General features: G+C 46.3%; 1 protein-coding gene across 3 annotated transcripts in view; it reads left to right on the top strand.

The window, feature by feature from the left end:
* Positions 1-23,818, top strand: part of TLL2 (tolloid like 2) — a 153,765-nt gene that overhangs the window by 47,404 nt on the left and 82,543 nt on the right. For 2 of the 3 annotated variants that reach the window (XM_024253817.3, XM_054522711.2), the window contains exon 3: positions 23,639-23,716. The exons of the other annotated variant lie outside the window; for it this stretch is intronic. In XM_024253817.3, the coding sequence (XP_024109585.3) occupies positions 23,639-23,716 (78 nt within the window). The remainder of the gene's footprint in view (positions 1-23,638; positions 23,717-23,818) is intronic. 3 annotated transcript variants of the gene reach the window in all.

The following is a 23,818-nucleotide window of genomic DNA, read 5'->3' as shown; positions in this document are numbered from 1 at the left end:
CCCTGGGATCGACCCCACAGCTCTGCTACCTCTCTGATGCCAAATTCATGATTAGAATTGCTTTCTCTCTGTCCCTCCTTCCTCATGTAAAATACGCTAATTGAGGACCTCTTCTGTGCTCAGCACCAAGGATATAGCAGTAACCACTTTTTCTCCCACCATTAAGGAGATTGTGTTTTTAAGATGGGAGTGATGATTGTCGTGCTCTGGGAGCACTGGAGGAATGGGTCAGATTGGAGGGTGGGATCTGGGATCAAAGCCCCCACTGGGTTGAGGGAGCCACTGCCCTCTCATGGCAGGCTTCCCCCACACCTATGGGGAAGACCCCAGGTGACAGCTGTCACCCAGGTGAGAGGCTGGTGATGGGGGTCCAGCCTGGGTGCACAGGGCCCCACCAGAGGCAGAGCAGAGGCACAGGCACAGGGAGGCTGGGATGTGTGGGCCAGAGACCCAGGCAAATCCCATCAGAGAGGCTGTAAGCAGGCTTCTTCTTCCATGCTGGGAGCTCAAAAGAACAAGGCAAGAGCGACTGGTTCTTGTAGGAAGTAAGGATTAGGGAGGAAAGCAGATAGCTGGCCTGAGAGAATAAGATGGCAGCAAGAGTCAGAAATAATACAGAAATCCACAAGTCAAAATCGGAGCCCAGGTCAGAGTCAGACCGGAGGGAAGGCTGGTGTGCTGCTGAGACTCTCGTGTGTTGAGTCCAAACCCCTGAAATCCCTCTGTCAGAGGACAGGTCTGGCCCCAGAGCCAGGGCTGGGCTCAGCCCACGGAAAGCAATCAGCAGGTGCTAGCTGGAAAGGAGGGGGATGTCAGCACAGGAACCAGGCGCAGCCTGGCGGTTATTCCACCCATAAAGTTTTGAATTTAGTGAGATGATTTGAGATGATAAGGAGGCATCTGATAACGTGCACATCTGCTCTTTGGGAAGGAAAAAGAATGCAGCATAAGGAGTTGATCTTCTCATCCTCCAGGGCCTCATTCAGGGGCTGACTTATACCTTGGATTGAAGCCAGAGTTCACTGAGAACTTGAAGTGTTGGGAAAAGCAAATTTACCTTTAAGTTCATTTTTATTACGAGCGCATTTGTCAGGATTTGGAGAAGCTGGGCTGGGACTCCACCTGGGGCCACGGTGGGGTGCAGGGCCAGGTGGGGCAAGGGTGGTGCCTCCTCTTGAGTGTCCATCCAGGGAGTGGGTATCCTCATGAGCCATGAATCTGAGAGCCTGAATCAAAATTGGGAGATGAGCTTAAGAAATTGGGACAAACAAGAGTTTAGTACCTGACGTTCTAGCCAAGGCTCTTTTAGTTGTGAGATACAGAATCCCACTCAAGATAGCTCAAATAGAGGAGCGTCTTTTAAGAGTATATTCTCATGGCCCTATAAGAACAGAGGCGGAGTAGAATTGGCCTCTTGGGGACTGGACTAGGAATTGGAGAGAAAGGAGCAAGGCTGATCTCTCTTCTCAGGGGCCACGAAGTACCTCTCATTTTTGTTTTGTCCCCTCTTCTTGCCCCTGCCCCCCATGGCCAGCCTGCTGGAGCCTCTGTCATGATCCCTTGGCTGCAGTGTGCCCTACTGAATGCCTCCGGCAGCTACCTGTGTAAGGCACTGTGGGAGTTCTGAGAATGGAAGCGATCTCTAAGGGAGGAGGTTATAAAATGAGCGAAGCAGAAGGCTGACAAGGCGTGCTGGGGAGAGAGGACGTGGAAATGAAGTAATAATGGGAGCAGATGGTAGGTCCACGTCTGTGGCGCAAGAGAATGAATGAATGAGGGAGAAGCTTCTGGTTTGGGGAGGTGATGGGCGAGTGAACTGACCCCCGGGGTAGCCCAGCTTCCTTTCGAGTTCACCTGGCTTTAAGGACCAAGCCTGGGAGTACCACCCCCACATGGCCATTTATAATGCCATTGTCATGGGAAAATACTTTGAGTTCTCACCAGCCATCTTAATACGTGGAACTTGGGGACACAGTCTCATGAGTGCTGGGGATCACGTGTATCATATGTATCTGTTGAGGATTCAGTCTTTGGCCTCTCAGCTTTGACCAACAGAAAGACTGTGTCTCAGCCTCTCAAGCATCCCTCTTTTGGTTTTTCTTAATCTGATTCCACTCTTCCTTTTTTAAACTGTGTATGTATTTTTGTTTGTATTTATTGAATGGAATTCTATGTTTCTTGTTCTTAAATAGTAGTTGATATCTAAAGCAGAATGAAATGAAATAAACCCTACTAAAGGCTTTTTACTTATGTAGCCTCCAATACATTTTTCCAGTATAGTGTCATATATAGAAAAAATGTTTCTTACCATGACTTATAAGAATACTGTGGTGAATTCTTGTTGACAAAATCAAAGATCTTTTATGGCCAGGCATGGTGGCTCACAGCTGTAATCCCAGCACTTTGGGAGGCTGAGGCAGAAGGATCACTTGAGGCCAGGAGTTTGAGACCAGCCTGGGGAACACAGCAAGACTCTGTCTTGACAAAAATAAAAAGTAAAACTAAATAGCCAGGTGTGTTGGCATATACCTGTAATCCCAGCTACTTGGGAGGCTGAGGTGGGAGGATTGCTTGAGCCCGGGATTTCCAGGCTATATGGTGAGCTATGATTGTTCTTGAGCCTGGGATTTCCAGGCTGCGGTAAGCCACTGCTCTGCAGCCTGGGTGACAAAGCAAGACCGTGTTTCTAAAAAAAAAAAACCTCCCTCAAATCCCTAAAATTTTAAACTTAGCATCTTAGTTTTTGTAAAACTATATATATTTGCTCTTGTACTTCCTAGCCTCTTTTTAGATGGGTCTACTTTGTTACAGCTGGAAACTGACCTTTGTTGCAAATGCATTTGCTGCTCAAACATGTTCTTATTGGGCATGATAATGAACTAAACTAATTTTTTATAAAACCAGTGCCACCATTCTTAGGGCTACCTATGACATGACAGACCTTGAAGATGTTACTTCACCTTGGGGGACCTTGGTTTCCTCATCTATAAAATGGAGTGCTGGACTCTAAGCTTCCTGAGGTCCAAGAATGAGTCCTTTGGTTCTTTTGCCAAATTCCCTGAGTGTAATGGGGACTGGATACATGATGTCTGCTGCATACATTACTGATTAGATAACCACAACGTCTGCGTTCTCCTTCCTTTGATGCCTCGTGGAACTTCAGAATAGTCTGCTTAGATCATATCTAGCCAGGAACCTTGCAGAGACCCACTAGTGGGCTCCCAGAGGTGTTGACAGTGATGTGGCTGTGAGCTTCCTTTATCCCTTCTTAGAAAACAACAGACAACAGTGGGCTGGAGAGAGGAGGTGAAGAAAGCCCAGGCTGCATGAAGGCTGTGAAACTGAGCACCTGACAAGTGGGCCTGGCCATGAGGGCTGAGGACACAACCTGAAGAGCCTCAGTGGGACCCTGCTGATGTGAGTCTGGGATGAGGCTCCCCATCCTAGTACCCAGTGCATGATGGCCCAGACACAGCTGCATTTCTGCTGGAGCTGTTTATACCAAGGTCTGTAGGTCATTATTTCTGTGGTTTCCAAGGAGATCCAGAGAGAGAAGGTGATGATGGTGGTGGAGTTGCCATTGGAATCTTCTTCCATGTTCTGGTCATCCTATTTCTCTTTGGTCCTCTTTAAGGAGCCTTGTTTGCCCACAAACACTGAGAAAAGGCCCAGCTGGCCTTGGCACTGAGCTGGTGGACTTGGTCCCACCCACCTCTAGCTCCTGCTGCTACTTGCTTTCTGCTTCCCAGGTTCTCTGTCTCTTCTTTCATCCCTGGTCCTTAGCTGCCATTGCCCAAGGAATCCCTCTCTCCTCTGACATTGCCATCACCTATAGGCATGACTTTCCCATTCACCTTCAAGCGAGAGGTCCTGTGTGGTCAACCGGCCAGCCAAATCTTGTCTGCAGAAGTGTTTTGTTTGTTTTGTAGCGCTTACATCTTTTTAATTTACAGCCAACATTTAAAAATCAGATTTCTCATAAAAATCCAGAACTCTGGCTTCTCTTGAAAAGCTAGAAGACTTGGCCACACTGGTCCAGTAATCCCACATGGCAACGATCAACAGAGTTGCGTAACAACGGGTTGCACTCCATGGTGAGCCGCAGTCCCCACCACTCCCTTTTCATCTTCACACCCAACCCCGTTCACTTCAGTGCTCCCTGCCTGCCTGTCCTCCTGCCAGCTCTAGGTATTTGAGTGTGCATACGGGGCCAGTGGGTAAGAGGCACCACCTTGGGTCCTAATTCAGGTCCCATGACATTGGTCAAGGCTGCTTTTCCCTTCTTCATTAAAGGAGAAGGATCCTAGAGCTTCAGCTATTGCCGGGTAGTCTGGAAGAAGATCCTTCTTCTGGTGCCTCTTTTCTTCCTTTTCTTGAGGGTTCAGTCTCTGTCACCTGTTGTAATATAGATGCTCATGTCCTGGGCACTGGATGGGACTGGGGTAGGATGGGACACAGAAAAGGCAAACAGAGGACACACTCAGTGTTTTGCATGGGACGGTTTATGGCCCTACACATGTGCTAGCATCAGACAGATTCTTCCTGCCCCAGTCAATCAGTGAGGTGGGACCACATTAGTAGATATTAACTTCTCTAAAACGAAGGGGCCATTGCATTTTACTGACAAATGCCAGCCCCCAAGAAAGCACCAGTTACCTTAACCTCTATTTACCGACATTGTCTCTTAAAGTTAAGGTCACTGCTCTGCAGTTCTTCTTGAACAGAGCCGACATCTGTCCCGCAAAAGTCAAGGACAGGGGGTGGAGTTCCTTGCTACTCTTTCTGCCTCTCTCCTCCAGTTCCCCGAGAGAGGACTGGGGTTGGTCTCTTCCTTTCTTTGATCTCCTGAGTTCCTTGCTACTCTTTCTATGACCTAATGAGTCTGGCTTGCCTTCTGAGACATCTGTAAATCTTCATTGGATCTATTGCATTTATGCAAAGACCATGTGATAAAATCCTAAGATTTTTTTGTAAGGACAAATCAGGTAGTGAGAAAGACTTAATCCCTGAGTGTAGGCAACCCTTTCTGCTTTTCAGAGCTCAGATTTAAATTCAGTGTTCAGTCCTCAAACTGTATAACTTTATTTTGGGGTATATTTATTTGCATTTCTGTTTACATTTAAGAATTTTTATTTCTATTTGAAAACATGTATTATGGATATGTCTTCTCTTAAAAGGAATTGCAAGCTTGTTTGAAAGCAGGTGGTGTAGACACTATTGATACAGAAGCAGTATCATGTTAAGCACTGTGCAAGACCCTTGGTGGAATATACCATTTCTGCCTCCAGGGAGCTTACAGTTGTTGGATTAATCGCCATCTGGGCACTCTGCTTCCTGCCCCGGGCTGGCATGTGCTAAGTGAGCAATCCATCCCTGCCTGTACTGCTGCCGCTCACAAGGCCAACATTCTAGGGTGTAGGGGAGCCAGAGCTGTGACTGCTCACAGATTGAATCTTTCCATGTTCTGGCAGTTTCTTCTTCTTTTTTTAATGTTTGTTTGTTTGTTTGTTTATTTATTTATTTATTTTTAAGATGGAATCTGGCTCTGCCACCCAGACTGGAGTGCAGCGGCACAATCTCGGCTCACTGCAACCTCCACCTCCTGGGATCATGTGATTCTCTTGCCCCAGCTTCCCAAGTAGCTGGGATTACAGGTGCACACCACCACACCTGGCTAATTTTTGTATTTTTAGTAGAGATGGGGTTTCACCATGTTGGCCAGACTGGTCTTGAACTCCTGACTCAAGTAATCCTACTCCTGACTCAAGCAGTCCTCCTGCCTCGGCCTCCCAAAGTGTTGCGATTGCAGGTGTCAGCCACCGTACCTGGCCTGTTCTGGCAGCTTCTACAGAAAAGGTCTCCATTCAGCAGGCTCTGGACTCCTGCCTCAAAGCTCTGGGCTCCTCCAGTGCCCTGAGAGAGGGCTTGGGTGTTTTGTTCCTCTCTTCGTTTCTTTCTTTGAATTCCTGGTTGGCTCTGGGTCCTGATCTCCACTTCACTGCCCCAGTTCAGCTCTGACAGGACTCAGCTCTGCTGCCCTGGCTGGTCCACTTATTAGTAGATGACTGTTTTCCATTTATTAGTTTTTACTCATTTGGTCAAACTGACAAACTAATGAGGCCAGGTGACAGGTTCACTTCCCACGTGGGGCCGTGAGCTGCATCTGCCCTGCTAGATGGCATCCTGTATGTGTAGACCAAGGTCCTGAGGGAGCTGGAGCTGGGTGCACTGGTGGCTCAGCATGCACTTGTCACAGCCACTGAGGATCACCCCCAGTGTCCCCCTCCCCCTGCCTGGAAGCCTGGCAAAGGCATTTTACATTGGGTGGTGCTTGAAGGCCCCTCACAACTCTGATTTGTGTCAGTTGTGGAACCAAACAGGATCCTTCTGCCCTTTACAGTTGACGACACGGAGACCCAGAGGAGTCCCTGGTTTGCCTGAGGTCCCGAAGTCTGGTCCATCATGCTGGGAGAACACAGGTCACGAGCCCCAGCTTCAGGTCCTTCCCGATACCTGACTACCTGCAGCTGATGGGCCAGGACCGGCCCCTTTCTCAGGGGCTCCCCTTTATTACTCTGAAATGAACGTTGGGTCTTGAGAGCTGGCTTCGTTTGCTGAGTTCGTTTGCTTTCCTGCTCTGACACAGTGGGAAGCTGCAGGCTCAATGCCTCGGAAGACATGGCCATAAGGAGCCCATCAGTGCTGGCTTCGGGAACCACATGGGAGTCCTTGGACCCATCAAATCGAACACCTCTCCCTTCTGTTTTCTTTAGTGAGGTACAGTTGATCCTTACAGATTTCATATTCGTGAATTTGCCTACTTGCAAACATTTATTTGTAACCCTAAAAATCAATATTCATGGCACTTTTTTGGTTATTCACAGACATGTGCAAAGCAATGAAAAATTTGAGTCTCCCAATTTGCATGTTCCCAGCTGAGGCCGGATGATCTGCCTTCTTGTTTCAACTCACATACAAGTGTCCTTCTTGTGCTATATTTAGTGCCATATTTTAAGCATTTTTGTGCTTTTTGTTGGTGATTTTGCTATTTAACATGGCCCCCAAGTATAGTGCTGAAGTGCTGACTAGCGGTGTTCCTAATTGCAAGACGGCTGTGATGTGCCTTATGGAGAAAGTTCCTCTGTTAGATAAATTTCATTCAGGCATGAGTTATAAATATAGTGCTGTTGGCTGGGGATCCAATGTTAATGACCTAATGATAGATGTTAAATTAGCTGTCTTTAAACAGAAACACACGTAAAACAAGGTTATGTATCTATCAGTTGATGAAAATGTTGTGACCAATATAGTATAGAATACTACATGTTGTGCAGTATATAGTAGACAGTACTATATTTTATACTAGATTGTATATTGATCTCCTGGGAGCAATGGTTAGGTGTTCACTAGTTTAGTGAACTTGGACTTCCCAGCCTCCAGAACTATGAGAAATCAATTTCTGTCATTTATCAGCCACTGATATTTATTCACAACAACTTTTGAGAACATAACTACTTCAAGTAATGAGAATTGACAGTGTCTTATTTCTGCAGGACAAAAGTACCTCACTGAATATTCTGCACTGTCTGGAGGTTTTCATCCTCCATCTCTGCTCCTGTTAGAACACTAGGGGAAGGAGCAATGAGGCAAAGGACTGGGCAGGGAGGCAGACCCTCTCAGCTGTGCTAAATACCACAGTAACCACAGGCCAAGGACTTTACCTTACTGAGCCTCAGTCTCCTCATCTGTAAAATGAGGATAACAATAATAAAAACTTACAGATAATAATACCTCACAATAATAATGGCCCACACAGATGCAGTGAGAATTATCTGAGGTAATATATGCAAGTATTGGTCAATCCAATTCAGTCCACTTCACCTGGACATATTTTGTAAGCGTCTGCTGTGAACACAGTGTGGGTGGAGATGCACACGATGTTGCTCCAGTTCTTAAGGAGTAGAGCGTCTTATAGGGGTGTTAGATGGGGTCACACAGAATTATACTACGGGCCTGATATGGTGAGTGTCAGGAGCTCCTTGGGGGTGATGACTGTATCTGATTCGCTTTCGTCTCTCTGGCACCTGGGATGGTGCCTGGCACAGAGGTGCCCTATGGAAGCTTGTCGAATGAGGGAATTAATGCATGAGCACAAGGCCATGGAAGAGATGCAAAAGAAGCACAGAGGACAGAGATGGCTTCATGGAAGAGATTGAGGTGGGCCTTGAAGGATTTTCATCAGGGTTGCAGTGCAGGGGAGTCATTGCAGGTGGAAGGTGGAGGCTGAACAAAGGCATGGAGGTGAGAACTTGGCAGTGAGAACTGAGCAGCACATGAAGTGTAGAGTCCAGGGTGGTTGGCAGGAGGGTGGGACCTGGGAGTTGGGGAGAGAAGTTGGAAAGGCGTGCTGGGATCAGACTCAGGCAGAGCTTGGGCTGAGGCCTTGTGCCTCCCCTCTGTAGGCTGCCCTCATCTCCACCTCCATGTGTGGAAGGTCTTTGCCACTCCCCTCCTGCCTTTCCATCCAGATCAGTCAACCCTTCTCTGAGCAGCCTCTGGATGCCCACATTGCTTCCTCTTTCTCCCACACTGGACTATAGACTCTGCCTGAGGTATGTGAATTCTTATGTGTTGGTGCATTCCCAGTGCCTAGTCCTGTGATGGGCACATTTTAGATGCATAACAAACTTGCTGAATAAACTGCTCACGCAATGAAAAGTCTACTTCCACCAGAGTCTTCATGATTGAGCCATACCATTAAATTTTTTATTTTGCTAATTTAACAGCTGAAAAGTGGTATCTTGTTTTTGCTTTTATCTTCATTTCTCAAGGCTAAACGTCTTCTATATGTTATCTACTCTCTTAGTTGGCTTGGGCTGCAGTAACAGAACGTCATAGACTAGGTGGCTGATAAATGACAGAAATTGATTTCTCACAGTTCTAGAGGCTGGGAAGTCCAAGATCGGTGCTGGCAGGTTCAGTTTCTGGGGAGCACCTGCTTCCTGGTTCATAGATGGTATCTTCTTGTGGTGTTTTCACATGGCAGAAGGGATGAGAGAGTTCTCTGGGGTCTCTTTTATAAGGGCACTGTGTTAGTCTGTTCTCACATTGCTATAAGGAACTACCTGAGACTGGGTGATTTATGAAGAAAAGAGGTTTAATTGACCCATAGTTCCACAGGCTGTACAGGAAGCATGGCTGGGGAGTCCTCAGGAAACTTACAAGGAAAGCGAAGAGAAAACAGGCACATCTTCACATGGTGGCAGGAGAGAGTGAAAGAAGGGGGAAGTGCTACACACTTTTAAACAATCAGATCTTGTGAGAACTCACTCACTATCATGAGAACAGCAAGGTGGAAATCTGCCCCCATGATCCAGTCACACCCCACCAGGCCCCTCCTCCAACACTGGACATTACAATTTGACATGAGATTTGGGAAGGGACACAAAGCCAAACCATATCAGGCATGAGCCCATTCATGAAGACTGATCCCTCGTGACCTCTCAAAGGTCCCACCTCCAGATACCATCACATTGGAGGGTTACAATTTCAACATATGAATTTTGAGGGGGCACAAAAACATTCAGTCTATATATAGCATCTACTAAATTAGAATTTCTTCTGTGATGTGTTTGCCAATTTCCCCTCTCCATGTGTCTATTGGATACAAAGTTTTTCTCATTGATTTGCATGGGCAAATTATATAATATGAATAGTAATCATTTATTATCTTCAATGCAGATATTTTCCCTTGTATGAGCGGTTTGTTTTCATTTTGGGGAATTACTCAATACATACAAAGGTTTTGAAATTTTATACAAACTTTTAAGGCTTTTGAAGTTAAATATGTCAAATCAAATTTTCTTAAACTTCTGAACTTAAAAAAATTTTTCTTACTGAAGCTTTGGGAAATAATTTACTTTTTGGTAGAGTTTTTCCATATGGTTTATTTGCACTTGAAATTTCTTTCTTATACTTTCTTTCAATCCATTTGGGTTTTATTTTGGGGTAGGATTGATACCCCCCAGTTTCTAAATAATAATCTCAATACCATCTATTTCATACTTTCCCTGTGTCTGTGATGTCTCCTCTACCAGAGAGTGTGTTTTTTATATATAGGGTTAGCATTTATATCCAGCCATCCATGTGTCTTTTCATTTTAGCTGCTATATATATATATATATATATTTTTTTTTTTTTTTTTTTTTTTTTTTTGAAACAGGATCTTGCTCTGTCACTCAGGCTGGAGTGCAATAGCACAATTTTGGCTGACTGCAATCTCCGCCTCACAGATTCAAGTGATTCTCCTTTTCCTCAGCCTCCTGAGTAGCTGGGATTACAGGGGTGCCGGCTGATTTTTGTATTTTCAGTGGAGACGGGGTTTCACCATGTTGGCCAGACTGGTCTCAAACTCCTGATCTCAAGTGATCTGCCTGCCTCAACCTCCCAAAGTTCTGGGATTACAGGTGTGAGCAACTGCACCCGGCCTTATATGTTTTAATATTTGATGGGTACATCCTTCTTCATTGCCCTTGCTCTTGATTTTTTGAAATTTCTTGAAGAGTCTCACTCATTTATTCTTCTTGATGAATTTGAGGAACATTTTCTACAAAAACATGAGAGGATTCCAGCAAAATCCTCTTAGAATTTAGGTCATGATTGCATTAAACCCATAACTTCATTTGGGGAAAATGACACATTCATAGCATTTACCCCTTCCATTGAGGAACATGGAATCTCTCTCTGTTACTTATTTATCATTTTCATAAATTGCAATAAAAATGCATAATTCTTCTCTTGCAGTTATACACATTTCCTATTAAAGTTATTCCAAGTCTCATGTTGATCACTCTGATTGTGCTCTCTTTTTTCCTGTTTTTTCTTTGTTTTAAAATTTTTTTGTAGAGACAAGGGTCTTGTAATGTTGCCCAGGCTGGTGTTGAACTCTTGGCCTCAAGTAATCCTCCCACCTTGACGTCCCAAAGTGCTGGAATTATAGGTGTGAGCCACTGCTGCTGGCCAAATTTTCCTTTCTATTGACAGATTTCTTTTTTTTTTTCTTTTTTGACAGAGTCTTGCTCTGTTGCCCAGGCTGGAGTGCAGTGGCACGATTTCGGCTCACTGCAACCTCAGCCTCCTGGGTTCAAGTAATTCTCCCACCTCAGACTCCCTAGTAGCTGGGACTACAGGTGTGTGCCACCACGCCTGGCTGATTTTTTTTTTTTTTTTTTTTTTGAGATGAAGTCTCGCTCTTGTCCCCCAGGCTGGAATGCAATGGCACAATCTCGGCTCACTGCAACCTCCTCCTCCCGGGTTCAAGCGATTCTCCTGCCTCAGCCTCCCGAATAGCTGGGATTACAGGCGCCCGCCACCAAGCCGGGCTAATTTTTGTATTTTTAGTAGAAACAGCGTTTCTCCATGTTGGGTAGACTAGTCTCGAACTCGTGACCTCAGGTGATCCGCCTACCTCAGCCTCCCAAAGTGCTGGGATTATAGGCGTGAGCCACTGCTCCTGGCGGATAAATTTTAGTGTGAAGAATGGCCAAGTGGGTGCCTTTGTCAGGTCTCTGAGAGCAGAGCAAGGCTTTCCCTTCATCTCTTCCCATCCAGCAGGGTAGTGGTCGTCTCATCACCTAAGCAGCTCTCCTCCCCCTCTCCACACCTCAGACCATCATGGTTTCCTGCCTGGTGAGCAGCATCCACGTCCTGCTGGCCTCACATCCTACAGCCTCCCTTTTCCCTATTCCCCTGCCCCCCAATCCTCCCACCCCAACCCCCAGCAGCCACCACCTCTTATAGGCCAGGCACCGTCCCAGAGCTGGGGAGACATCAGCAAAGGAGATGGAGCTTGCGTTTTAGAAGGTGTTGGGGAGGCAGACAATAAAAACATAAGCGAATAAATGAGATCATTGCCGATGATGCTTAGTGGGCACGAAGGAAACAAATGGAGGCTGAGAAGTTTATTCTAGAATCTTCCTCTTAGGCTTTTAGCCTCCAGTCCAATTTTTGGCCTTCAGCATCTCTGGGAAGAATTTAACTGGTGTCCCGCTGTGCGCCCAGATCCCTGCTGTCCCTTCCTCTTCACCCTCAGCTGTGAAGGCTGCGGTCTGATCTCCCCACCCTACCCCCAAGCATTTCTATAGCTCCACAGCCACCATACCCGACTCCTTCCTGCTTCAGAAAGCACCCCCCTTAGAAACTTCTGGAAGTCTGCATGAACGAGAGGCCCCTTAAGAATCCCCTGAGAGCCCTTGAGGAAAAGGAGTTTCCCTCTACAATTTCACTGAACCAAAAAGAGCCAGGCCCCAGTGGCTGTTCAGCTGACCGTTGTTTCTGTGAAGGAAGGAGCAGCTACTTCCTTCCTGTCTGCCTTCCCTTCCCTCTCTTCCTTTCTTCCGACTAAATGAAACCAGAATGTGCTCTGAACACCCTGCTGAAGTCTGGACCATGGGGTAGGACAGAGACAAGCTGTCATTCAGCCAGGTGAGTTCCGGGCAGTCCTGCCCCGAGGACTGCCCGGAGGAAGACTGGGGTGCAGCAGGCTGGGGCCTGGGAAGAGCTTTCCCTGAGGAGGCAGGGAGGCTGGTTCAGCCGTGGTCCTGGCCACAGCCTAGGCTGCAGTGTGGTCACCAAGATACAGGAGGTTGAGGCCTTCCAAGGGGACCCAAAAATAATCATCAGTAAGGTTATGTCTGGGTCCCTACAATGTGCCAGACATAGCATTAGCTGCTGCTCACAACCTGAAAAGTTAGCACCTATTATACCCATTTGTATGGATGAGAAAATTGAGGCTCAGAAAAATTGGGTATCTTTCCAAAACCACTGGGGTCAGAAAGGCTGTGCTACCAAATTGGACGTGTTGTTTCCCTTCTATGTTCTATCCTAACTGACTCCCTCCCATCCCCATTTGTTGAAAACCTTCTTGTCCTTAATGCTGCCTCCAGCAAGCTCCCCTGGGGACCAGGTTGGGAGTACGAGTTCCTTCACCAGGTTGCTTGCACTGTTCTTTGTGCCTTGTGGCTCCTGCAGGTGGGCAGTGCCTGGGTCACAGCTGTGTCTCCCACATACCCTGGCACATTGTGGATCTGATTTGATTTGAGGCAGGTGGTAAGCCCTGGCCAGAGGCCTGCACCTTGGATGGCTCTGAGGGCGTCCAGTGGTTCTGAGCTCAGCCGGAATTGAAGGGGCCCTCCTTGATGTCTGGAGGGGACAACTTTCTATTCCTGAGGAAGGACCTGCTCAGTCTTCAAGGACTTCTGGTCTGATTCCTGGTTTGGGGGCTGAGAGGTCTGACTGTCAGTGCCCTTGGGGCAGCTCCCTGGTGGAATGGAGTTACCCTGGGGAGGCAGAGAGCGGGTTACCAGGGACAGCTTCCCTGCGGACTCAGGCCTCATTTGTCATCTGTCTTCTTCTCCTTGCCAGCTCCTCTCTTCTCCTCTTCCTCAGAGGCCCTGCCCCTGTCTCCTGGGAACTTCACACCTCAGAATACACACATGTATCTGTGAGCCTTCAGAATCATCCCTGAGATATGCACTCCCAAAGATCTCCTTGTGAAGGTGACCTTTTGTCTTGCCCAGGGAGCAAGGAGCTAGGATTTTCCTGACCCTTCCTATTGGGATATTTGCTATCGAGGATTGAGGCTGGAATACCTAGCCTCGTATTATAAAGGCTATCGGTAGAGGCAGATGGGCCTGGGATTGAATCTGGGTTTTGCCTCTTACTACCTGTGTGCCTATTGGTGAGTTATTGAAAGTTTTCTAATCCTCACTTCTCTCATTTGTAACTAAAGCTAGTGATAGACTCTACCTCACAGGACTGTGCTAAGAACTAAATGAGGAAATGCTCATAAGGTAGCAAGCACAGTCCTTGGCACGTACAAAATAACCAATAAACATGATCAGTTTCCTCAGTGAAGCTCTAGCCTGCAATTTGGAAGCCATTACGTTACTGGAAAGGGGTGCCGATTCAGACCCCAAGAGAGGGTTCTTGGATCTCGCACAAGAAAGAATTTGAGGTGAATCCATAAAGTGAAAGCAAGTTTATTAGGAAAGTAAAGGAATGAAAGAATGGCTACTCCATAGGCAGAGAAGCCCAAAAGGGCTGCTGGTTGCCCATTCTTATGATTATTTCTTGATAATATGCTAAACAAGGGGTGGATTATTCATGCCTCCCCGTTTTAGACCATATAGGGTAACTTCCTGATGTTGCCATGGCATTTGTAAATTATCACGGTGCTGGTGGGAGTGTAGCAGTGAGGATGACCACAGGTCACTCTTGTGGCCATCTTGGTTTGGTAGGTTTGGGCCGGCTTCTTTCCCACAACCTGTTTTATCAGCAAGGTCTTTATGACCTGTATCTTGTGCTGACCTCCTATCTCATACTGTGACTAAGAATGCCTTAACCTCCTGGGAATGCAGCCCAGTAGGTCTCAGCCTTATTTTACTCATCCCCTATTTGAGATGGAGTTGCTCTGATTCAAACGCCTCTGACAATTACCCAGTGTATCTTGGCCAATCAGCTCCACTGTCTCAGGGATAACAGGATGACTCCATATAACCTAGTCACACTTGAGTCCTTTCTTAGATTATATCTTTAATAAATTATTTATTTATTTATTTTATTTTTATTTTTTTTTTGAGATGGAGTCTCGCTCTGTCACCCAGGTTGGAGTGCAGTGGCGGGATCTTGGCTCACTGCAAGCTCCACCTCCCAGGTTCACACCAGCCTCCCAAGTAGCTGGGACTACAGGCTCCCGCCACCATGCCCGGCTAATTTATCTTTAGTTAATTTTTTTACTGCTATTTGATATCTCACATTGTTATGGGCAAGCACCATATGGAGAAAGGTTTAAAGAAATACCATGCCTGGGGAACAGTGGGATGCCTTCCTTTCACTGTCAATGACTGTCCATGGGTTCTCAGCCTAAACTTGGTTTTGTTAAATCTGCTTTGAGGAGAACTTGAACTTCTTCCTCAGCTTATGGCTTAGTGTTTCAATCTATTCTGCTCCTTCAGACTTCAGAACAGTTAGAGTCAATAAGGATAATAATAATAGCTGTGATCACTAACTCAATGAGTGCCGATTACAGGCCAGGCATTGTTTTCTGCCTTGCATGTATTCTCTCTCTCAATCTTCGTAACAACCCTATGAGGAGGGATGGTTTGATATACAGCAATAAATAATGGGTACAGCCAAGAAGCCAAGGCCATAAAAGATATAATAGATATGGACCAGGTAGACAAGGATACCTGAGTCCAGGGGCCAGGGGAGAACTGGAGGTTTGATGCCAGGTGAGCAATAGAAGTACTCTAAGAGCATGCCTAAGGGGAACGTCTGGCAGTCACTTATCCAACAACCAGAGAACAGGGAGAATGCAGACACAGGCATGCCGGAGGAGAGGAGGGTCCAACACCAAGCAAAATGGACTTCTGGCTGAAGGCACTGGAAACAGCTCAAATTTGCATGAGGGCCTCTGCCTGGGGGCAGGAGCAAATTCTGAGACTTCATCAGCCAGTGCCAGGACCCAGGCAGGAGCCAGTGATCTTGACTAGAGAATGGGAGATAGGATCTCAGAAGAGCCCTCCCAGCACTGTTGGAGAGAAAGCACTGGCAGGTCCCGTCTCATTCCCCCGCAAAAGCTTTTCTTTCCTCCATCTTGCCAAGGTGTGGACTCGGTATTTTTTCTTTCTGTGATCAGAGCAGAAAAGCAGAAAAAAAAAAGATTGGATTACAACTTTTCCATCTGCATAAACACAACTATGTTTCTTTCTCATCAGAAAAAGGTTTCCCTGACAACTGTGTGTGTGTGTGTGTGTGCAGGCGCACACTACAAAGTGCAGGCATAGTGTATGATGTAATCTAGTTCTTTTAAAAAATAAGCCTCTGTTTCCTGATTATAAAGTAATATGTTGAACAAAATTTGGAAATTACAAAAGTATATAAGAAAATAAAATTCACCCCAGAGTCACCAACCAGAGATAATCACAATGGACAGTGTGGTGATTTCCATCCAGCATTTTCTCAGCATGTTTTTTGCATATTTTTTTAAAGAAAAGATGGAATCATACTGGATTCTACTGAATTTATACTGAATTTATATTGAATTATATTTCCTAACCTGTTTTTTGACTTATAATCTGAGCACTTTCTCACCTAGTAAACTTCCTTCTAAAACAGTTTAAAAGGTTACGTAGTGTTCTATTATGTCATAATTTATTTCACCACCCCTGTTGGGGGTGTAGTTGCTATAGCCTTTTTGATTATACAAAATGTTGAGATGAACATCCTTTGACTTCATTGCCAATTAATTCCTTAATACAGGTATCTAGAAGTCATATTATTGCCTGTTTTATTTATTTTTATTTTATTTTTTTAAGACAGAGTCTCATTTCATCATCCATGCTGGAGTGCAGTGGTGTGATCTCAGCTCACTGCCACTTCCACCTCCTGGGCTCCAATGTTTCTCCTGCCTCAGCCTCCTGAGTAGCTGTAATTACAGGTGCGCGCCACCACGCCTGGCTAATTTTTGTATTCTTAGTAGAGACGGGGTTTCGCCATGTTGAGCAGGCTGGTCTTGAACTCCTGACCTCACGTGATCCGCCCACCTTAGCCTCCCAAAGTGCTGGGATTACAGGTGTGAGCCACTGCACCCAGCCTTATTGCCTGTTTTAAAAGATTTTGATTAGTCCTATGAAATTACCTCATGAAGTGTTACCAATTTATAGTCCTCCTTCACCAGAAGTGTATAAGCATTCCCATTTTATTATACACTTGCCAATATTAAATCATTTCACAAACAAAATCTGGCAATGATCTTTTAACTCATTTTCCTTTTCTCTTCTGTAGCATATGAAATTTGGCATGGATATAAAAGTTACTTGGCATTGAATTGCTTAAGATTACACATTGATTGCTTTAGTGCTGTAGCGATTGCCTTGTTCATTCCTGAATCAACCTTTTAAAAGGGCTTTGCCTTTTAATTTTTTTTCTAATGAATAATGAATACTTTACCTGATTGATGTGTCTTGCAGGTAATTTTCCAACAAAGTTGTGCAGATGTTTCATTCATTCATTCATTGCCCTTCCCCAGGATGCTTGCTCAGGCCACACCTGTACCCGTCTAGGGTAGAGGGCAGGCTTTGTGAGCATGGATTCTGGAGTCAGATGGGCCCTCCTTGAAATGCACATTCAATCATTGACTAGCTGGGTGACCTTGAACAACTTATTCATGAGCCTCAGTTTTCTCCTCCTTAAAAGAGGAATAACAGTACTTATTTACAGGATTGCTGTGCAGATTACATGTGACCTAAGGGCCCAGCAAATTAAGATGGCCTAAGACATGGTCAGAAAGGTAAGACTCAAGGGCCTTGCTCTAGCTGGCCCTGAGCTGGACCTGTGTCCCTCGCAGGTGACAGTTCCTATCTTGCTCGCCAGCCCCAGCTCCAGCCACACTGGACTCTTACTTTCCCTCCTCAGGACTTTTTTCCTTGCAGTTTTCATTTGTTTGTTTTTTGCTAGAATACTGTCCCCAGATGGATATCCATCTGTCATCACTTAGCTCAAATGTCACTGACTCTGAGAGACCCTGCTAGGACTCCCATCCCCCACTGCTCTGACATACAACTCTGTTTTAATTTCCTCAAAGTGCTTAATCCCACGAAATGATCTCATTATTTATTGTTAATTTCCATCCCCTCCATCAGAATGCAGGCACCAAGAGGGCAGGCACTGCCTGCAGAAACCCAGCACAGTGCTGCCCAAAGCAGGTGCTCCACCAAGGCGTACTGAATGAATGGAGTAGGAATAAAGTGATTTTTAGGATTTTGTGCTGGATATATATTTTTTTCTTTTTCTTAAAGTAAAGCACTGCAGTTTTATGATAGATTTAGCTCTCGTGGGTCAAAGCTGTAAATACAGTATTAAAAAATGAGTAAACCTGAGAGCTAAGGCTGCCGTCCTGCAAGGTTTCTTTAGTATGTAATGTCTATGAAGGGCTTTGATATCAGACCGATATGGAGAGAATCTCAACTTCTCCACCCAATGGCGGTGTGTCCCTGGTGATGTCTTAACTGCTCTAAGCCTCGGTTACCCTGCATATAAAATGGGAATAATACCCACCTTAGAGGATTGGCTTGGGGATTAAATAGAGAACATATGTGAAGTACCTGCAAAGAATTGGCATTTAAAGTTAAATGCTGGCGTTAAAAAACCGTAGGTATTCTCGTGTTCAAGAGAACCAAGGACCAAGTAATGTTAGTCTTTAAGAATAAGAGATGAAAGGAATAATTAATATAGAGTTTTGTTTATGAATGATATTAATGAATATGAATTCATAGTCACTGTTTTTCAGATGGGCAATATTAATCTATGGCACAAGGCTTTGCCCCTAGGGCTTTGGAAAAGCCCATCTCTTTCTGCCTAGATGTCTTTGGGTGTATACAGTTAATATTTCATTAATTATGGTGGAGGGGCGTTGTGTGTACATCAATGTCTCATATGATGCATCTAATTAAGGCACTTTTTGTTGAGAGCGGAAGAAAATTGGGCTTTCCCAAAGAAAAGCAGCTTGCTCCCAAAGTTGCTAACAGATTGCTTCTTAATTGAACTTGGGAGGTGAATTATATGGTGAATTAGAAAAAAGAACAACTCTGAATTTAGTGAATTGTTCCATAAAGGAAACTGTGGGATTGAATTGCAAATGCTGGATAGAAACATTTCAGCCGGGCCCATGCATCACGGGCCGCTGACCTCTGCTGTGTTTCAGTGAGAGCTTGAACAGGCCGGGAGCTCTCTTTTCAAGGCCTGGAGGGCATTCTTTCCCAGAGACCAGCTGTAAGCCTGGGTTTCTTATGCAAAGGAGACGTTTGAATAAACCTCTGTGACTAATGAAATCTACAAGGTCTTTGCATATCCTCTCACCGAAGAGGTAATTAAGCAAAGATCAAATATGGGGATATATATGTATTTTTTTCAAACTTTTTTTTGTCTTGCAATCACACCCAAGGAAAAACACATCCCCATACCCTGAAAGCTCTCCTCTCCCTGCCCTCAGTCTTTGTCTGCATCAGGCTGTTTCTCTCTTCCTTGTTCTATGGTGCCTGCAGCTGCAGTTATAGCTAGAGCCACACCTGTCGTACTCATTTGCCGGTTTTTATTGAAACGGAGAAACAGTTTTTATCGATTTCGACGTGAGACATGGCTTTTCTTAGTGTTCAAAGTGTGTCTCCAAGTCCATGTCTTCCATTCCTGGTGAGCTCAGGAGGAGAGAGGTTGGGAGTAAGAAAATAGCACAAGGTGAGGCTTCCTCTTACAGGGTGCTGTGAGTGGCAAATCTAAACCTTGGCTGCCACCATAGAATCACCTGGGGAACTCTTTAAACTCCCCATTCCCAGGCCATGCCCCAGACCAATTAAATAAGAACCTCCGGGGGTGGGGGTGGGACCCAGACGCCAGTATTTTTTTAAAGGCTTCCCAGGTGATTCAAATCACGGCCAAAGTTGAGAGCCATTGTTCCAAGAATAGCTGCCTCCTTCTCTCCATAAAAGCTGATAAAGACAATTATTTTTCCAACAGTTAAGCTGAGTTAGAAATAATTGATTTCTCTTTTTAAACACTGCCTACATGACTCGTATGTCCATCCATCCATCCATCCATCCATCCATCCATCCATCCATGCATTCATTCACCCACCTACCCATCAATCCATCGCTTCATCCATCCGTTCTGTATTTTACTCAGTACTTGCCATGTGCCAGGCCTGGTGCTGGGTATTCATTATTAGACATAACAAAATCCCTTCCTTCAAGATGTGAAAAGCTAAATCATAGGGGATTCAGCTGAGTAAATGGATCCTAGTACCTTGTGGAGAGGGTGGTGAATAAGGCCAGGGGCTGTGGGAACAGAGAGAATGACTTTTACCCCAAGAGGAGCAGGGGGGCGGATGCTCAGAGGAAGTGGTATCTACATGGAGACTTGAAGGACCAGTAGGGTTTGGCCAGATGAAGAGGTGGGTGTGGTTGAGGAAAGTGTGCAATAAGAGGAAAATAGAAAGCCAAGGCACTCTAAGTCACTTAATGCAGCTGAGCACAGAGTGGCAGTGGAGGGAGTAGAAGGAGAGGAGGCTTGAGGTACCTGGTGGAGGAGACTGGCAGGGCCATATCACTAAGGGCCTCATCAGTGGTGTTAGGAGGTGGAATCTATCCCAAGGGCAGGGGGGAGCCATGGAAGGGTTTTCATCAGGAGATGAAATGTGGCCAAGCCACATTAACTCCAGGTAGGTCCCCGGCTTCCTTTCTGAGATAAAAGACAGAACCTTCCATCTCTTGTTGATAAGGACAGAGGAGGGCTCTATATTCTTAACTGCCATGGCTCCAGCCTTATCTCAAGCTGAGCTAGACCCATCACTTCATATGTCTTCTTACAGACCTCCTGGATGGGCAATGCCCTGTATCCCTGAATAAGCAGCCTCTACCAGGCACCTCCCTTGTTCTCTTCGTTCTTTCTGTGACTGAGGCTGAAGAGGAGTACAGGCTTGGGGGTCAGACAGGACCCACCTTCAGCCATCACCTTTACTAACTCTCTCTGCTTCCTCAAGACGAGCAAGTCATTTCACCTCTTGGAGCCTTGTTTCCTCATCTGTTCGTGGTCCGTTTGTTATTGGGTCTTCATGAGACTGCACATATAAAACTGAAGGTGAGGAAAAGCACTTGGCACTGTTCTTAGCACATGGTTTGCACCATAATTGGGACAGTAAACACTAATTCTTTCCCCCCTCCATCACTGGGGGGCACTTGGTCTCCCCACTCCTATTCACTACCTATTATCCCTGTCATATACAAAACCAGTGCAGTTATAAAGCCCTTTCATGTCCTCTGGATCCCATCTAGTTCACTCAGAATAAAAGCCAAAATCCTGAATGGCCTGCAAGGCCCCATATAAGCAGATCCTCCAGACCCTCCACTGCCTGCTGACCTCATCATCTCCTTCTCTCTTCCTCACTCATTCCATTCCAGTCATACACACCTCCCCCCCGCCAAGCACACTCCCACCCCAGGGCCTTTGCACTTGCTGTTCCCATAGTTTGAAATGCTTCTCTCCAGATATCCACCTACATCCTCCAGACCTAAATATCTGGTTCGCTATTTGTTTGTCATTTTTTCCCCTACCCTTCATCAGAATATAATTTCCATGAAGTCAGGGCACAGTTTCTTCTGCATCATATCCCAAGCAGCAGACACAGCGTCTGGCCTGTAGCAGGTGTTGGATAGATATTTGTTGAATGAACGAATGCCTAAACAAACCCATTACCTCATTTGGTCCCTGCAATAGCCCATTTGACAGATGAAAAATACTAACACCCGAGTTCCCCACCACAGCTGCACAGCTGAGTGAAGCTGAGCTAGACCCAGAGCGTCGGCCCCAGCTCGCCTCCACGCCACAGGTGGTACATTCCTCTGCTGCTGAGAGATTTCATACCATCAGGATTTCCCCTGACCTTTAGCCCGAGAGGAAATGATATTGCTGCAACTGGATGAATACCCAGAGGGCCAGGAGCTGGCAGTGAACACCCGGCAGCTGCAGGGAGTGTGTGAGTGGATTCCAGGTTGGCCAGGAGGCAGCGGAACCAGCAGGATGCAGGCGCGGAGCCTCCCATCTCCGCCTGGCTGTAGTGGGACCTTCTGTATAGGAGACCTGGCAGCTGCAGCCACTGCCCAGGTCACGGTCACAGAGAGGGAAAGTGATGGCCTGCATGTGAGGAGTTGGGAGTGGGACCATGTGGCTGTCTCCAGGGTCATACAGGCCCAGGGGTTGGGCTCGTGGTGCCATGTGAGCCTTGGTTGAGCAGCGTGGAAAGCCTTTATCTGTGAGGACAGGGAAGACCACCGGGTGTCTGACCAGGAGACTGTGTCCTGAGCCCTCATCTTCCCTGATGGGCCGGGCAACCCTGGGTTAAACATTTTGGGCCTCAGTTCTCTCCTCTGGAAAATGGGATTACACATAAAGTGTTCTGATCAGAGTTAAAGGGGAGACTGGGAAACTGACTTGTAAGCTGTAAGTTTCTAAATAAATGCAAGGAATAATTTTTTTGTTTAAAAATAGATTGTCCTTCGGTTGCTTTGATGTGGTTTCGTGTGTGTAATAGTCTCTCCTGGATATAGTCTTTGTCCTCAAATCTGCTCCCTGGTGTCACTACCCACCCAGTTATTCAAACTCCAAGGGCAGGTGGCATAGGTGGCCCCCGTCTTTCCTCAGATCGAATCCACTAGCCCTACCTGCGAGCTCTGCCTATGACTGTTCCCTAACACAACAGGTCCCAGCACCTCCACTGCAGTGTCTGGTCCACGCCACCACCCTGTCTCACCCGGACACTTGCAAGGCTCCTAACTGTTCACTCCGCTTCTGCTTTTGTCTGCCTGTGTCCCAGCGCAGTCTTGGTAAAACACAGATAAAAACACATTCCTCTCATGCTTTAAACCCTCTACAGGGTTCCTGTAACAAAGAGAATAAAGTCACAAAACACAGCCTGGTTGGCAAGGCCCTGTGGGCCTGCCTCCCTCTCCGGCCCTGTTCCCACTTGCCCACTGCGGCTGTCCCTCTCATGACAAGCTCAATCCCCATCTAGGCTCCTTCTGGATCCTTCCCCTGCGGAGGATGCTCTGGCCAGATCTCCACATGGCCAGATCCTTCCTGCCTTTCAGATCTCACTGCCATCCCACCTCCCTGAGGCCCCTCTCCAACCACCAGATAAGCAGCTCACCAGATAAGCAGCTCACGTTCTATCACACACTGGTTTTGATCTTCTTCAGAGCATTTTCCAAACCTGCAATGATCTCATTCATCAATTTACTTACCTGCGGTTTATGGTCCAGCTTTCCAATTAGAATGGACACCTCTTGAGAGCAGGAACTCACCTGCCTCGTTCACTGCTGGATTCGTGGTGCCTGGAACTGCACCTGGCCCATAGTAGGTCAAACAGATATTTGGTGATTGGCCACATTCCTGGGAGAGACAAGTGTTAACACAGTTTATAAATGATGGCTACTAGCAAACACGTAGAAGCATCACTGTCCTTCGTGAACAGAGTGTCTATGGAGTCGTAATTTATAAGGTCAACACAGTAGATTCCTACACGGAGACTTACCCCACAGAGGAAACCCAAATACTGAGAGAGTGCACAGGGTAACAAAGGCAGCAGTCACGGGACACATTGAGTATTCGGCAGCCCTGGGCACGTCTCCCTGCGTTCTGCACCAGGAGGACTCCAGGCCCAGAGAGGATCCTATTTGCATTTGGCCTTTCTTATGGAGGTGGAGCGGGGGTGAGGAAGCTGATTTTGGGGTTGCCTGGTAACTTTGTAAATTTGATTCTGGGTGCCCTTGAAATGATCCAGGAGAGTTATACTTTTATTAATTTGTGACTGATGTGTGTGGTTATTAAAAAAAGCAGGTTTGTTTTTGCCCTCACATCTAGAATAGCGTGGGGCCACGTGGTAAGGGCTCAGTTGATGTGTGGAATGAAGCTTACGAATCCACGGTGATTGTGATCATCCCCAGGTGACCAGGTTTGCTCCCTCATCCCTTGGTGCTGATGCAGAGAAGGCTGATGTGTCCTCATGCCTCTTTCTTCTCCATTCCTCTAGGTGGGCTTGAAGAGCAGGCATCTGAGAGCAGCCCAGACACCACAGCCATGGACACTGGCACCAAGGAAGCTGGAAAGGGTAATGTGAGCCCTCACCAGGTCTTTGGGTACCTTGTTTTCTTTCAGTTGTGGAAAAATACACGTGACATAAGACTTACCATTTTAAAGCATACCCTTTAGT

The sequence above is a fragment of the Pongo abelii genome, chromosome 8, assembly GCF_028885655.2.
Source record: "Pongo abelii isolate AG06213 chromosome 8, NHGRI_mPonAbe1-v2.0_pri, whole genome shotgun sequence".
Classification (NCBI taxonomy): Eukaryota; Metazoa; Chordata; class Mammalia; order Primates; family Hominidae; genus Pongo; species Pongo abelii.
The sequence above is the reverse complement of the archived record's forward strand: the minus strand, read 5'-3'. Positions and strand labels throughout refer to the sequence as shown.